The 16,994-nt window shown below is 40.6% G+C and overlaps 1 protein-coding gene across 2 annotated transcripts; it reads right to left on the bottom strand.

Annotated features, from left to right (window-relative positions):
• Positions 1–2,151: 2,151 nt before the first annotated feature.
• SULT1C4 (sulfotransferase family 1C member 4) lies at positions 2,152–10,131 on the bottom strand. Of its 2 annotated transcripts, none has more exons than XM_009912820.2 (8): positions 9,938–10,131; positions 8,779–8,956; positions 6,418–6,555; positions 5,020–5,117; positions 4,577–4,703; positions 3,243–3,337; positions 2,858–3,038; positions 2,152–2,698 (listed from the first exon to the last, which is right to left on the bottom strand). In XM_009912820.2, the coding sequence occupies exons 2-8, from the start codon at positions 8,948–8,950 to the stop codon at positions 2,586–2,588; spliced, it is 924 nt and encodes a 307-aa protein (XP_009911122.1). In that variant the 5' UTR covers positions 8,951–8,956; positions 9,938–10,131; the 3' UTR covers positions 2,152–2,585. The 2 variants fall into 2 exon arrangements, with proteins under 2 accessions (XP_009911122.1, XP_069626265.1); XM_069770164.1 differs by lacking the exon at positions 9,938–10,131 and adding an exon at positions 9,437–9,521.
• Positions 10,132–16,994: the final 6,863 nt, after the last annotated feature.

Here is a 16,994-nt window from a genome sequence, read left to right as displayed (position 1 = left end):
AGTCATCCACCCAGAAGCATATATACGCACATCTCTACTGACATACTGTGATAATAGACACCAAAGCATGGTAGTCTCCAGGCCCACTGGGGGATGCATAGAGCCTATTGACCCCTTTCCCAAACTCTCCTGGTAAGCACAGATCCAATCATTTTCACTGGTAACAATTCACTGCTCCCTGTAGTTTTACACTGGTATAATTAATAACATTTTGCAAATTACAGCTGAATCCACAGGTTGATCTCTCTCAGCTGTGGTGCCTTGAGAGGGCATAAAAAGAAGAAACATCCCACTTTTCAATCCCCCTGCCAGCTATATTTTGTCATAAAGGTTAACATTTCTGTCTTTGAATGTATATGAGGATAATATCAATAGGATAAGAAAAGCCAGTTTTATGTAACCACACATCCAGTGTTTGTTTCCCCTTTTTTTTTCTAGGACTGTACTCTGACCTGTGTTACTTTTTATCTGTTTTTTCAGAGCAGCTGAATTGCAGCTGAGTGAGGAGTTAACCCAAGGAAATGAGAGCAAAGGTGACTTTCCCAAAGTGATAGGAGCCCCTTAGTATATGCTTCTATCCTTGCAGTGTCTGTGCAGCTGCCTTTCAGACCAGGCTTCAGCCACTGTCAGCATTTTGCACTTCTGATAGGTTCAGAGATTTCAAAGGAGGAACAATTAGGTCATCTGTGCGACCTTTTGTACAGCACTGCTCATAAAATGTCACCAAGCTACTGAGTTAAGCATGTTTTCCATTTACTGATGGCTCTTATGACACCGAATGAGGATTAGATTGACAAACTGAGCTGACTCCTGTGGTTTCATGGAGCAACCCAAGAGGATGGAAATATGTCAGAGAGCAGGCAATGCTTTTTCCTCATACTGGCAATAGTAAGATAGCAAATCAAGTTAATCATAAACCAAAACCAAACAAGTAGCAGAAAGCCCCAGAGGCTGGTATTTAGCCTTGCTGTGATGAACAGCAGCACCTCTGCCAGCTGATTTTTTTTCTCAAGTAGTCAATTTGCTGAGTCATCCTTTATTTGTGGGCAGGAATCTCTGTTCACCTAAAGTCCTTCAATTGCCTACGTTTGCACTAATGTAGAAAATGTGTATTTCTGGTTTCAGTGTTTCCTGCATCTTGGGGGGAAACTCAGAGGGCCAGGAACTGACAGTGTAACTTCTACATTTAGCAGGAAGCTTTTTGTTTGTTTTCAATCTTGATGCAAGATATTGCTGCCCTTTAGAGAACTGCATTCATTTTAGATATTTGGATTAAATTGGTAGCCTGAAATGGACTGTGCATGTTGACAGCTGCTCCTATTACTAAATCCTTGGAACTCTCCACAGGCCAAAGGGAAAATAACCCCAGCAAACATTTTCTGAGTTAAACTAGACTAAACTAGACTAAATGAGACTACGACAGTATCTTCCTCCAGCTGCTGTTGCTTTCCCTCTGGCATTCAGAGTGCAAACCCAGTTAAGCAGGAACTTTTTGGGGCCTTTTTTGTGTGCCAAGCTCAATGGTGGCACTTTAAAACCAAGAGCAAATTGGTAATGGTTGTCTGTAATTAAATGGGCTATGAATTGCTTTAGTTCATTTCCTTCAAGCTCAAAGCGTGGCTATAGTGCTGGTACTAATGCTATAGCAGAACTTGTCTTTATTTGATAATGTCAGCCAGGCCCAATTGCAACTAAGAGCCCTCAACGGGGCGGTTGTATGTTTGGATAACAAGAGAAGAGTGAAGAAAAGGAGGAGGTAATAACGTGATGTGTCTGATGAACATTTTTGCAACGGTGGAGAAGAGGGAGGTGGTATATGCAGCACTGACTATTCACCTGGGTCATACCAACTTTCAGAATTCTCCAAATGTTAACAGAAGATTATGCTGTCAGTTTTAAAGGGCAACAGTGAGAAAAGCTTCTTGTCTTAATGCAGTAGGCACTGCTGCCTCCGCAGCTGGATTGTAGATAAATGCCTCTATGTAGCCCTTTAGCAAGTTTTATGAAAGGAAGTAATGGGTGTTCGGTGTTTTTGGAAATGTTGCTTTCATCTCAACGGCATCTATGATGTCCAGCTTAAAGTGAGAGAAAAAGAAAATTATTCTACTTTGTGCACTCCTGTTGCTCTGTTTATACTTGACCACCTTTAAATTTGTTTATTGTTGTTTATTGATTGATGTTCGTACAACATGTGACTAACATATAATGCCCACACCTGTTGCACTCTTTTAACACCTTTTTTCCTATTGGTTCCTAATTTCTGTTAGAGGTTGATTTGAAAATGCCAGCAATATCAACTGCAGTTTTACAAAGACAAAACCTCAAAGCACATCTTTGATATTTTTGATAATGCTGAAAGTTACTGTGGGAGGGATGAATGAGAAGTATCCAGTGGGATTATTTTCTTCAGAGAGACCAACCTAAACTTCCCCATAATTTGGGCACTCCCTTGATAATGAAAAATCAGTGGCGTGTGAAAGAGAGATATTGAAATGTTAGGGGGCTAGATGTTTTGTGAAGGAAAAGCAAAATATATAAAGTGGAAAAAGCTGAATATCATAAAGAATAATTCCCATTGCTAATAATCACAATTCTGTGCGAAAAACAAGAGAGGTATCAGCCATTTTCTTCTTATAATCTTCATCAAATTTCTTATCCTGTGCCACAGTGAAATGATTCTTCCAGTCCCCGACAGCCCCTAAGAAACAGCAAAGCAAAAAAAGAAAAAAGATTAATTTACCAGTTTTTCCTGAAGGCCATTAGCCATGACTCACTAGATACTTGTACTTCAAGGCTTATTTCAAAACAGAACGACAACCAGGAAGACAGAGCTGATGCCAATAACAAACCTCAGTACCTTTTCTCATGAATGGGGAAACGGAGTGATCCATTATTCCCTGAAACTCTTTAGTGTAGTTTGTCATAGGGTTTCCCTTCATTATCTCAAACGAGGTGTAATGGAGTATCTTGTTCAGAACCTCCTGATTCACGTCCCTCTCCAGGAACTTCAGAATCTTCTGAATTTCTTGCTTTGGATTCTGCAGAGAGGATAACATGGGATAAGATACAGAGCCACGAAAAGCAAAGAAATTATTAAAATTGCAGTTGTTAGGGTGACACAATCAGGTTATCCAAAGATGTACTGATACAGCTGGCATTATACTAGGAAACTGTTGATCATAGGTAGTATCTACTGGACTTACAGATTTCAGAGCTCTATAAACATACACTCAGCCTTTTACCTCCTTCATGTCTTCATAGAAGAGGTAGAGAATACGGTGCTTATCTTTTGCCTTCCACCATCCTTTCACATGGTCATACCAGGAACCCCACAGCACTGAAAAAGGAGTAACATCAGCAGCAGGTATAAATGGGCAAACTGTCTTTAGGTATCTGTGGCACTCATGTTTCCCCCATAACCAGTGTCTGGGCATTTCCCAGCTGGTTTTGAATCATGACTGCTGTGCTCTGTGCTTATCACAGCATTTGTGCTATTAATCCCTCAGGCGTATGGATGCTCAGAGCAGGATTCACAGGCAACAAATGCAGATGCTTACCCCTGAATGAAAAACCCAGGCTGCCTTTACAGTCGATGGAGAGAAACAGATGTTTCTAGAGTGATTCATCTGATCAGCTGGACAAGACCGGTCTTAATCAGCTCTGCTTTGTTTGGACAGGGGGTTGGACCAGATGGACACCAAAGGTCCCTTCCAACTTGCAATATTCTGTGATTCTAACTGGTTAAAATATGTGGTATGCTATCAGAAGTGCCTGTTTCTCTCCAGCAATTATCAAGATGACTAGCTTGGACAGAGGTAGCTATGTTCTAGGTGTCTGCACTGGGACAGATGGCTCCCAAGCTGAGCTGGTCAAACACAAGACACAAGGTCTCCTTTAGACTGTCATACTGGTCCAGAGAGTGCTGTTGCTAGGCCTACATGGTGGCAAAAACATTAAGGACCTATGGAAGCTTTACTGACCAAAATTGCAGACTGCCACCCACCTGAGCAGGTTTTCTTTCTGGGATATAAGTACCTTTTTTAGAAAAGGAAGAATCAGCTTCTGGTGTTGCCCGTCTTTAGCTAGATAACTGCCTTTGTTCAGATGCCTGATTTTTATACAGATGAATTTAGGTAAAAAGACTCCCTTAACTCAAATTCACACCGTACATTTCTACACAAAATTAAACCTTGGTTTCTTGTGTATCAGGCTAGAGTAAAACCAATTAAACCACTGTTCCTTCCCAGCTGCCTTCCAAGCAGGTTTCTTTTAACCTCAGAGAGGAAAAATTAAGCCTAAAAATTGTCACAAAAATTGTTTCTGAATGATAATAGAATAAAGATCACCTCTTTTTTTTTTTTTCCCCAAAATGGGAATGTAAAGATAGAATTAATCCTTTAGGTACTAATAAAAACCCATGGATGAAGATAAATTACTACTGAAACACCTTCAGTAGATATCCTTCTGCACAGTGTCAGCACTGGATTTCAAACCATAGCTGAAAAAAAAAAATAAATGATGTCATGCATTTTTTAAATGAACAAAATCTCTTATACAACTAGTTGGAGTTCATCACCTTTTCCAGTCATGAATTTCTCTATGAACTCCTCCCAGGTTCCTGGGTCAGGCATTCCTTTATTCATTCTGTGGAAATGGTAGTACGACACCAGGTTGTCTTTTGCATTTCTTGCCACATAGATTATCTTTGTTGATATGAAAAGAAGAGAAAAATTAACTTACACGCGCTTATATAGGTATTGAGCATCTCCTGGAGTTTTCTCTTGGAGCCTGATGAAAGAGGCTTAAGAGATTTTGCTTTGAAGCTGCCATTTTCTGAAATCTAACACTTAAGTAGCTTGGTCATGACTTCTTTAGTTTCGCACAGGCTTTGCACATTGAAGGGAAAATATCTGGGGAGACCTTAGGTTTCACAAAGATCCTGGAAACCGTATTCAGTCCTGGTTTATGTCACTTTCTTTGCAGGTGAAGTAGAATTGAGTCCTACCTCTTCAGCCTTACCTTACAGTTTTGTTCCCAGAAGGAGGGAGGCACCAGCTGCACGGGGAGATGAGTTTTTATTGTTCGTGGAGAAGGCATAGCTTCAGCTAACTCCAGACCTGTGGGATGTTTCATTATGAGATGTGGCTTGTTCTCTAAATGGCACTAGCACTTCTTTGCTGTTGTCATATGCGTGATTTTGACTGTGACTTTTCAGCAGTTCGCCTTGCAACAATCTTTCATCTCCAAAGCAATTACATAGCAGTGTAACATATACAACATTGCATAAGCACCTCCGGTGTTTCTAGGAAATTTTTACCTATGCATTCAAGGAGGAAAGGGGGAACGCTGATTCATATCTTCTTGCTTTCTTGGGCCCATGTCTAATCCCTGCATTCCAAGGCATAATGTTGAATACTGATTTATATTTACACAACCAAAGTTTTTCCTTCGCAATATTTAGTGATCTCCTTTCACTTTGCAGGTAAGAAATTTTTGTTTCTTTCTAGGATATGAGAAGGGTAGGCTGACTGACTAGACTTTCTGGATAGCATGTAAAGAGAAGCTAGGAGAATGATGGACAGTGGATTTTGAGTAGCTATGGATATATGGGAATACTTGGGAATATCTAGTGATATGTGGAGATGTGTTTTCCCCTCCCCCCCTCCTTTTTAAACATCTATCATGACCTCTATAATTTTTTTCCTATCTTTATCTATCATCCTCTGTTATCCTCTATCATTTTTCTCTCTCTCTCTCTCTGTCAACACAGTGTAGCTTAGAAGAGAAAAAATAGCACTTCTGCTGCAGAGTTAGTCAAGCTTTTTAGCTTCAAATGTGAAGAGAGTCTGGGTTAAAGATTTGTGTGGAACAGGAGCCCTTGCAGGGGGAAGACTCTTGTAGGAAACTGTCTTTGCAAAACAGTTAGGCCTGCTGGTTGCCTGAATGCCCCATAGCTTGTTTAGGTCACTAGACCCTAGAACTTAAAAGCAGTTACTCGAAACAGTAGCAAAACGACTGAAAAAGTTATCCACCTTTTGGGAATACATCCATGATATAGGTTTATCTTCCATATAGCCCCTAATGAGAGAATGGGTTTCAATCGCCCCCCCCGATGCCATTTTACGCATACCTGCTGCTGTTTTAGATACTGTGGAGTATCACACACAGCTTTCAGATGCCACTCCGAAACAGCATGGTCTTCAGTAGCGCCTAAGTCACATCTGCCAGCCTTGCATCGGCTTTAGTAGCACTAGATGTTTATGTTAAAGCAACTGAACTGATCCCTAATACCCAACACGGTGCATAATTCAGTGACAAAGCAAGCAGGACCTTTCCCAGGAAACCTGTGGCATCAGCACTGGGCACTTGTTTTGTTTCCTTTTGTCTAAAATACAAACCTATTTGTGTAATATTCACCTGAGTAACTTGCGGCTGAAGACTCTTGCATAGACCACTCAAGGAAAGGGTGGCGTCTGTAAGTAGTGGCACGTCTACACTTCTCAACATCTCCATTTTGTTGAATCATATCTACTATCTCCTGTGTCCATGTGGTACCTGAAAATGTCAGTGTTTAGATGTTTCCCTCAGGGATAGCGAAGAGTCTCTTCTGCTAGGGAAGTGAAAGCCAGAAGGATGGACTCCATATTAAAGGAGGAAGGAAGAGCCCAGAAGTTGATGGACAAAGTGGAAAGAGAGGAAAATGGAGGAAAAATGCATAATTAGGAATACAAAGGTAATTCCCAAAGCACAGTTTCAGGGATTCCATTTTAGACAGGCTTCTTCTTGCCAACAGAAATAGCACCCACACCCACCCCCCCGCCAGTAATAAAAAAGCTCTGGGATAAACTCACTATTATTTGGAGATTGTATTATTTGCAGAGAGAAATGAAATTCCCTCCTCCCAATTTTCATACCTCACAAAAATTCAGGTATTTCAACATTTGTTTTCATCCTGAATTTGAATGAAAAAATGAAATACCTGAACTTTGAGTGAGTAAAAAAATCTTACACTTTGAAAATATAAAAAAGTTGCAGTATTTTCAACGTTCCCATTTGAAATACTTTAACGAAGTTCAGTACAACATTTCATCTGCCTGAGCTACTGCAACATCCTATAAGAGTTACAGTATTGTGTCTCTCATGCACCTCTTTTCCCTTATAGCCATGATCACTGGGTTAACCACATCTCCTCCGAGGTACTGTGACAGGTCAGCTAGAGAACAGGCTAATGGATAACTTGAAAAGCAATGTGGGCAGGAAACTCAGCCCTTCTTAAGATGCTTGAATTGTGCATCTCTGGCAGATAGAACATAATGTCAAACAGACTCCTAACTTTATTTCTTTTCGGTTCAATGGCTGAGAGGTTTTAATCCAGGCTGGATAAAGTAATGTGGTTTTGCTTTCAGTATACAGGAAATAAATTAAAAGCTTTTAGGTTTTAAAAAAATAATGTTTTGGGGTTTTTTGTAATAATGTTATTTTTTTCCCTACTGAAAAAAATACTTAAAAATTCTTGCTAATTCAAGTCATTGGTTTTTTGTGATCATCAAATGTTCCTGAATCTGTTCCTGAATCCCCTAAACTGTTGTCCTGGTTTCAGCTGGGATAGAGTTAACTGTCTTCCTAGTAGCTGGTACAGTGCTGTGTTTTGAGTTCAGTATGTGAAGAATGTTGATAACACTGATGTTTTCAGTTGTTGCTCAGTAGTGTTTAGACTATAGTCAAGGATTTTTCAGCTTCTCATGCCCAGCCAGGGCACCTGACCCAAACTGGCCAACAGTGTATTCCATACCATGGGACGTCCCATCTGGTTTAGGAACTGGGAAGTGGGGGGGGGGAGGGATTCGCCGCTCGGGGACTGGCTGGGTGTCGGTCGGCGGGTGGTGAGCAATTGCCCTGCGCATCATTTGTACATTTCAATCCTTTTATTACTACTGTTGTCATTTTATTAGTGTTATCATAATTATTATTAGTTTCTTCTTTTCTGTTCTATTAAACCGTTCTTATCTCAACCCAGGAGTTTTACTTCTTTTCCTGATTTTCTCCCCCATCCCACTGGATGAGGGGGGGAGTGAGTGAGCGGCTGCGTGGTGCTTAGTTGCTGGCTGGGGTTAAACCACGACAACTGTACATGTTTGTATTCATCCAGGATTAATATTGATGCTTGTTATTCATTGTTTTCCTGTGTAGTAAGTATAAAGGGTCTGGTGAAGAGGAGAAATAGTAATGAGCTAAAAGTGGCCAATCACTGAATAAAATAGCAGATAGCTAGTATTAATGGTGGGTATTTTATTTTATTGCCTGAAATTATTAGGTGAATTTGGTTATTTCCTTTAAATAATTAACCCATTTCCAGAAATAAGTACCAGTTTACACACCAAGTCATTCCCCAAATACATAACACAATTCATAGCTGTTCAGTCAGTTTCTATTATTTCTTAGTAATGCTGACTTTTTACTAGGCTTTGTTAAATCATTACCTATTGGTGGAAAACTTCTATTGTTGCCATTAATACGTATGTATATAATCTAAATCAAAGGAAACATTTAAGTATAGGTAATTAGATTTTGGCCATTTGAACTTCAATATTAATATATGGTTGTTACTTTTACCAAGGGAGTTTGAAGTTACTAGTCATAGCAGACAGAGCTTCATGTCTTTAAAATATGTCTGGTTTGGGATTAAACAAATATCAGTCACAATAGAACAATATAATTTTCAATTCCAACAATAAGCACCATCCCAACTTTTCTATTCTGTTTCCTACCCACACCAACCTGCTTTTGCATAGGTTGCGATCAGCAGATCATCAGGTCTGGCTTTGAACTTCCACACTTGGTCCCATCTGGTGCACATTGTTTTTGTGAAGGGAATACCTTCCACTTCACCTATCTCAACTTGGCGCAGTGGCTCTTTCAGACTCAAATCTTCCATTTTATCCAGGGCCATTGAGCACTGCATGAAGAAAGAAAGGCTTGGAATTAACATGGTTGCTCAAAAAAAAAAATCTAAATTTACTCATCCATTCTTGAGGTCTCTCATTGACCAAATTCCATGTCCTCTGATTTTTTGGCTATGATTTGGCCTATCTGGATCCATATATAGGCTTCTTAAAGCTGGATCTAATTTTCAGAAATGCTTGGTATATTGCTGTTGGTGGTTCTCAGCATCTCTAAAAATCACTCTGTTTATTCAGATACAAAAAGAGAAAAAAAGCCATTATTCCCATCTTAAACATTTATCAAACATATTTCTATAAAGTTCTGACTGTAAGTATGTGGCCTTTGAAAGGCAAGAAAAAATAATCAGAGGTGTGATTCAAAAGAAGGTGGAGCATAACAGGTCCCACTGAAGTCAGCATACAGGACCCAAAGCTTTCTTTTAAAAGAAAATAAACAGAAACACCTGCTAACACCCTTTAGGCGTCATACTCACAAAAATATTTGCAGAGTTTTTCTGTGTTTTGTTCCGGGAGCTTTTCGCTCTTAGAGCTCTTTGCTGTATATTGAAATTTGTTGCAGATAAATAACCTGAAATAGATAAATCATTAACTAAAGGTTGTTAGACTTTAATTATTTAAATTGACCTTGTTAAGACAACTGCCTATTGTATAGTGTTACAGTAACTAGTTATTGATTTCTGGATTTCTCTCAAGGAGGCCTTTTCTTAGCCATAACCTTCAGAGCTCCAGAATCTGGTCAGAGGAAAGTTCTGCTTAAGGGGAGGCTGCAGAAATCATCTCAATTAAATATATAAGCCAGAAAAGAGAAAAGACATTTCAATCCCAACAGCAAACATTGCCAAAGTATTTTCTTTCGTTTCCTTGTTTACTCACACCCAATTTCCCACAGATTCAGTCAAGCAGAACGAGAGGTTGGGTTGGTGGCTGGGCAGTGACCCAAGAAATTTAAAAAAAAGAAGGAAAAAGAAACTTGCCAGAGAATTTTTCCCACTTGAGTGTCTTCAGTCCTTGGCTGTATTGAGACTGTGCACCAACTTAGATCTTCAGGCAGAAGTAGGATGAAAGCTTGGGTGGAGTTTCTGTTCCTCCTATGAGTGTGAGGAGAGCAAAGGAGGAGGTACAGCAGCAGCCAACAGCTGAACAGTTTTTCTGGCTTGGTTTGTGAACTCCTTTTTAATCCTGTGAAAGAAAAATACTTTAAATTCTCATCTAAAGCATGATTCTTTACTGGCAACAACATTAAATGTCGGTCAGTAGCTGCAGCAAGATTATTTTAACTCGTCTCTGTCATTGTCAACAGTCTTGGAATAATTCATTTTCTTCCCAATATCTAATCTAAATTGCAAAATAGTTTATTATTTGTTAATAACCTAAGATCAATGAGAATGAATGAATTAAAAATAACTTGGTTCCATTTTCACCATGTGCTGCACCATGCTTATTTAATACATGTCTTAGGGTCTGTTTCATTGCTGGGGCCAGCCATTTATGTTTTATAGCACTTTTTAGACAGATTTCCCTTCTTAACTAGCTTGGCATTACGGGGTTAGGGATCACTACATATTTGGTAATGTTCTTTTGTAAGATTGAAGCCCCTGCCTATCTTTAAGTCTATATGAGATACTGGGAGAGATAATGACATGCCCCACACTAGCTAGCCGCAAACAGCACAGTAGCATTGGCTGCCAAAAGCATGCCAGCAACACTTTTATATCTAGTTCCCAGCTGTTGCAGTCATCCTGAAATGTTTGATTGCATCAGGGAAAGCTGTTCTTGGGCAAAAGGTAGGCCACTGCAGCTGAACTCAAGCAACTTTGAATGGATTGTGTTCATAAAGAAAAACTATTTTGAAACAGCGTTGTGATCAGGCATTGCTTCTGTCTTCTGCTGCAGGCATGCAAGCACTGTGAGTACTCAAGGTCATTTTTGGTCATCCTTTGGATGGTCTGGCAACATTTGTATCTGAAATGGTTTTCTGTTATGTTATTTTTTTACATACATTTCATATATCCTAATCAAATGAGGATGTGGCCATCCTTGCAGTAATCCTACCCTCATATGGAGGGCTGGTCTGCATGACCAGTGGAGTCTAGAAAGTGATTCAGCCGACCAAACGTGCGCTGCCTTGCTCTGCAGAGTCCATGAACTGTATGGATTGGCTCTCCGCACAGCTAACCTGGCTATCAGAGACACACTTATATTTTAAGGCACGGGTGGGAAGTGAGGATATTCTGCCCCAGGGGTGAGGGGTGAAGTGAGAGTGATCCGATGCAGGAATCTTCTGGATCTCTGTAAGAAAGGCCTGACGACAAGTGGCTTAATGAAATAGATGTTTTAATAAGACAGAGTAAGAGGAGGAATACAGATAGCGAGTAAATCTTACGTCTCTTCAGATGCTGGGAACCTTGTGTTTGCGCAGCATCAGGTGGAGCCCAAGTGGATTTTTCCCAGGGCACGCTGAGTGGGTCCTGTCCGTGGAGAGAAGCTCCTTTTTGGCCATTCAAGCTAGGATACAATTTTCTTACAAGAAAACAACTCTATTCACGAAGGCCGTTCGCGGGAGAACTTCTTGTTGCCCTCTTAGACAAAGGCAAGGCCAGGCAGGAGGCGTGATCACTGGTACCAAGAGGGAGCTGCCCGCAGGCTCCTGTCGCAGTGAGCTGGCTGAGTTATCCTGCGGCCAAGTACGGGGTAAACTGTGCAGTTGATGGATCTGTGCAGCACAGCACAGGTTAAGTGTGAGGTGGGTCTCTGACTCCTCCATGTACGGTGGTCTCCCGCTCAGGATTGCCACCTTCTGCCCCTTGATCCACATACGGGCGATGACTTTCCTCACACCGCTCACAGCACAGAGGTAGTGGGTCCCCGCTGAGGGGCTGTGGGAGTCAGTGAACGGGTTCAGTGTTCCCTGTATGATTTTGGGAAAAGTTTCCAGAGAATTGGGAAACAAACCAAGAAACCGAGAGGAATGCTTGATTGGCTTTAAGCCAACTACTTGATCTTTTTCTGGCTCTGACACCAGGTTTTTCTTCTGAAGGCTGGCAACACCAGAACTAACAAATAACACAGAACAAGCAGAGAATATGTGGCTAAGGTAGAATATTTCTGTTTGTGGTTTTTTTTTTTAACGTGACCATTACTTTCAAGTTCTGTCATGGGAGGATTTGCCATTTTGCTGTCTGTGTGAAGCCTGTGCTGATTCTGTTTGTCCATCTCACACCTGCACCTGGCAGTTCATTTTCTGGTTTGAAATGGTATTCATCCCCCTTTCAGTTATGCAACCACCCTGATAATTCAGTAAATCCCGAAGCACATCAGCTGGCGGTCTGAACAATAACAAACCCGAGAGCTGCTTATCGAGTGGTTCTCTTTTATTGCAGCTGTGAATCTGAGTAGCCTGTTAACAATGCACTGTGCCAGATAAGCTGCAGTGAGGTAAAACCCCACTGCTTGCAGCTTTAAAACTGCTTTCGAAGTAGGCAACGGGTGATGGATTTCTCCGGTTGTGAAACATGGAGGTGAGAGGTGAACTGGTCAGCCCAGGGACTGGGTTTCTGAGCTGGGACCATGGTTTACTGGGCCACTGTAAAAAAAGACCAGGCACGCCCTGCAGAGAGCTTCCTCCAGGTTTCCATTGACCTTTTCCTGAGTGCAAACTGCTGGCAGGTGTTTCCTCATGTAAAACACACTGGGTTTATTTTATTTTACTTTATTTTATTTTATTTTATATTTTATATTTTATTTTATTTTTTATTGTAGCTTGGCTGAAAACACTTAGATCTTTACTGGAGTGGAAAGCTACAGGCCACTCAACAGAAATAATAATGGGAAGAGACTGCTGGGTGTTCACGGCATGGAAACATGGAAACAAACAATGGATGCGAATCAGGAGTATGTTTCTCTGTCCTTGGAAGTATCCTTGCTGTATAGCATTGTGAGTTGGGGTAGTTAGTGTTGGGTTTCGTAGTCACTGGGCCTTGTGAAATCTGCATTTGATCAGCAAAGGAAGTACAAAGGGAGAGTAGAGGTACCTTTATCTTACTTTTGTCCTCGCCTCACATCCTTAAATCTACACATGGTGTCCCGATCCAATATCGGGGAGGGTCCTTAAACGATCCCAAGAGCGAGATTAAGACACAAACGAGGTCAGATGCCGTACAACCTTCCAAGTTTTATTTCCTATAACAACTGATAATAGCGACAGGACAGAGGGAAGAAGAAAGGAAAAAGAGGCAGGCCTAAGCAAGAAAACAGGAGAGACGCAGCAAGACTAGTTACCACCACCACGAAGCCAGCAACGTCCCGTTGACTCGGTCTTGGTGCAGGTGATGGGGGTCCAAGTTCCAGGTTGTAGCAGACAGACGATGACCAAGTCCCAGTTTCAAGCGCTGATTATCAATCCCTTGCAGTTCCTTTCAGTTCCTTTTTTCCAGTCCCTTGCAGTTCCTTTTTCGAGGCAGTTTTTCCGAAGAGCCCAGCCATTTCCACAGAGACTGCTAGCTTCAGGCGGATGCGGTGATTTCTTCAGCACATGCTCCCCACAGCAACAGGATGCTGAGGCTAGCAAATGGTCAGCAAAGTCGAGACAAATATAGTCCAACGCAGTCTCTTACAGTCTCTTACACATGGTAAGCCAACAAATTTTCATTTATCACAGTGTGATAATCGCCTATGAGTCTCTCATTTAGTTCCAGGTGAAACTCTCTTTTCAGCACACAGCAGTTTATAACAGTGACAGAGAGGTTCAGGAATATTATCGCGCGAGGTAACCAAGTTGCTGGGGTGGCTGCTCAGAGTTCTGGCTGCCAGTCTGCACTGGGCTGGACTGGACTGCCTCCTCTTTTGCTCCCTGTCAGGATACAGCTTCCCTTTGGCATGGCATCACCGGAGTTGTTTGGGCAATAATGGCATGTTTGCACTATTTACTTACCTACTTTTATTCAGTGGCATAGATGTATTACCATTTCTTCTAGTTTTTCCTTGGCGTGGGCTGAAAAGCAGAAGTGTGTGTTCTGGGGACCCTCGGGTATTTGGTGGATTCAGGACCCCATTAATACGTGCTCCCGCTATGCTTCGGGGCTATCCATACCCCACCATGCTGTTCTTGCCATTAATATGACTACTTGTATGAGCAGAGATATTCAAATATTACTGACTAGAACATCTGAAGGGAGTTAAGCAAAGATAAACAGCACTACAGAGGAGTCAAAACTAGAAGAAAGCAGATGAATAAAGACAGTTTTCTTCTGTTAGCCCTCCAGACTCCGGAGTTGGGTCTGTGTTGTTTTTTGCTGTTCTTCAAGTGAGACCTCATTTAAAATCTCTTTTTTCACTCCTATTAAATATACCAGTTCTAGGTTTTCTAACTTGAAAAAAAAATGCAAAGAGATTATCTAAGAAATAAAATACATTTCCAATTACTACCTGAAGCTTTTTTTTTTTTTTTTAAATCATTAGTAGAGCATTTCTTATTGAAAATAATTCTGCGACGAGATCTCTGGCAAAAGTTTCTGTTTTATTAACTAATGGAAAGGTCTAACATTTCTATATCAGCTCTTTTTACTCTCTTCGCAATGAGTATTTCAGGGATCACTTGTATACAGAGAAAGAACATTTGAAAGAATGCGAGTAACTAAAAAACTCACTGAATGTATTACATCAGATTTTAAAAACATCTGACAGATATGTATTGTGGACAAGAAATCCGTCTCAGGCTAGTGGACGTGAATAATACTCAATTTAAAGGCAGAGAAGGCTGCTTTTGTTCTAATTTTTATGTTGAATTTGAATATTTTTGCATTTAAAATTTAATTAAGAATCACAGTAGGACTTTCAAATCATGTTAGAGAAAGTGTGTTTTCTTGTTATTTGTACAGGATCAGACTTGAAGTGGGATGAAGGCTGCAAATCCTACATCAGTATCAAGGACTATAATATGCTTTTAAGTCTGATTTTGATCAGATTTAGCTGTCTATATGATCTAGGGTACTATGTCTTATAAATTAAAATCTATATTAAAATCTATAGCTGATACATTTGAGTTAAAGAATTGTTTTCCCTGTTCTGCTTGGGGTTTGTACATTTCTCTAAAACTCTTGTCTCCCTCTGCTGGACAAAACACAGTCTTTATTCCAAAAGATGTTAAAATCTTTTAAATTTAATGTTACATTTGAAAGCTATTGAAATCCTTAGATACTAACCTGTATTCCTCATTCGGAAAAATGCATACTCTGGAGAAACAAAACAGCACTCTGGACAAGCCAAGGTTTCTCTAGGCTTCTTGAATTTTAGAGCTGTTTGTCTGCATTCGTCTCTTGGTGGTGACTGAATTAAACTGACCTGACTATCAGTCGGTGAGCAACCTTAGGCAGTTAAAACTTTTGGTATTGTGGAATGCATCTAGAGTTTTAATCACAGATGTGTCCTGTCATAGACTTCAGGCTGTCACAGCCCATATGTTGTCAAGAACAATCCTGCAGGTATCTGTAAAATAGGAACAGTACTACCAAGCTTGTGATGGTTATTTAACGAACGTCTGGGTTGCAGCCAGATACAGTTGAGATAATCATCACAGATATATTTATGTCATAGCAAAATAAACACTAAGGGAGACGTGAAGTGTAAACATGGAATGACAGGTCCTATGGCTTTAATTCAGCAACACATTTAGAGCACGATAGCCAAGTGCAGTTCCTATCAGTAAAGCACTTATGTTCCATTACCATCACACTCCAGAAATTGCTTTAAGTCTCCTCTCTCCAGCAGTTTCCTGCTAGAGGAAGTGTTGGAGCCCACAGTTTGTATAACTCTGACCAGCTCTGTGTGTGTTGGGGTCACAGTCATATTAATATACAATCTTGTTATTGTGAGCATGCAGTCAGGTGATAAAGTTTAATTGGACTCCTACAGCTTTTTCCAAATACTTTTCCCAAGAAAATATGCATATGAAATGCTGCAGTGTCACCCTGTCAGTGGCAATACATGTTTTTGGCATTGTTTCTGGAAATTACTTCGTAGAAATAAAAGGTCAGGTATTCACTGTGCAGAATAACACCTTCCCACTTGTAAATGAGATTTGGTTTCGAGCCACAGGGGGAACAGAGAAACTTGTAATAAACAGTTACAGAGTTTGGTGCCCTTTATATAGATATGAAATGATGGAATTTACTTACAAACATTGTTTTGCATGTTAATACATGATTCCCAGTCGTCTGCAGATTCCACTTGGCTAGCAAGCTCAATGTGGACAATATTAATGCAGGCAGCATTGCTTGATATAGATGGGAGAGAAGCTGTTCACATATCTGAGGCTGAAACTTAAACATGGGTGTAGCAAAAGTCTACATTAGAGAACTTGGGAGCACTGCTTAATTTTAGGTGCCTGACACAGCTGTATCCTTGTTTCTTCCCAGAGGATGCCTCAGAATTTGTGCCAGATGCTATGGAGGACTGGTATGCCAAGACACCAGTTCGTGCCATGATGAGAAAGCAGCGGTGAAGACAGATACATCCCAAGAGCAAATGTAACTGAAAAGCCTATGGATCACAGGCGAAGGGTATGTGTCCAAGCTTCCAGGCAGCAGGCACGCATGTATCAGTGAGCAGGTGCTAACTGAGCAGTTATGGTCCTTTTCCTTGGAGCTGTGGTGAGTGGAAAAGGAATTTGCTTTCTCCAGCCTTTTCTGTTGACCTGCCCTGCAACTGCCAAATTATAGTAGGAAAGAAATGCTTTTTAAAATATGCACTCCAAAAAAATAATGTAAGCTGTCCATGGCTCTCTGTTAATTCCTTTGTATCAATAGATGAATCTCATTCTTAAAGCTGGATCCAGGATTCTAGTTCTCCTAAACAAAGTTGTCATGTATTGCATTTATGGATCCAAATATAAGCTTCATGCCACAGTAATAGCAGGGGTTCTTTTGGTGACTGTCTTGATGAACTGATGTGAAAACATTTGCATTCGAGCCAAACATCTGCTTTGTAGCACAGCTTCTTGTGAACATCTCTACTTGAGTTAGGTGAAGTTATTCA

The sequence above is a fragment of the Haliaeetus albicilla genome, chromosome 25 (assembly GCF_947461875.1).
Source record: "Haliaeetus albicilla chromosome 25, bHalAlb1.1, whole genome shotgun sequence".
NCBI classification, from domain to species: Eukaryota; Metazoa; Chordata; class Aves; order Accipitriformes; family Accipitridae; genus Haliaeetus; species Haliaeetus albicilla.
Note: the sequence above shows the minus strand (reverse complement) of the source record. Positions and strands in the feature narration are given on the sequence as shown.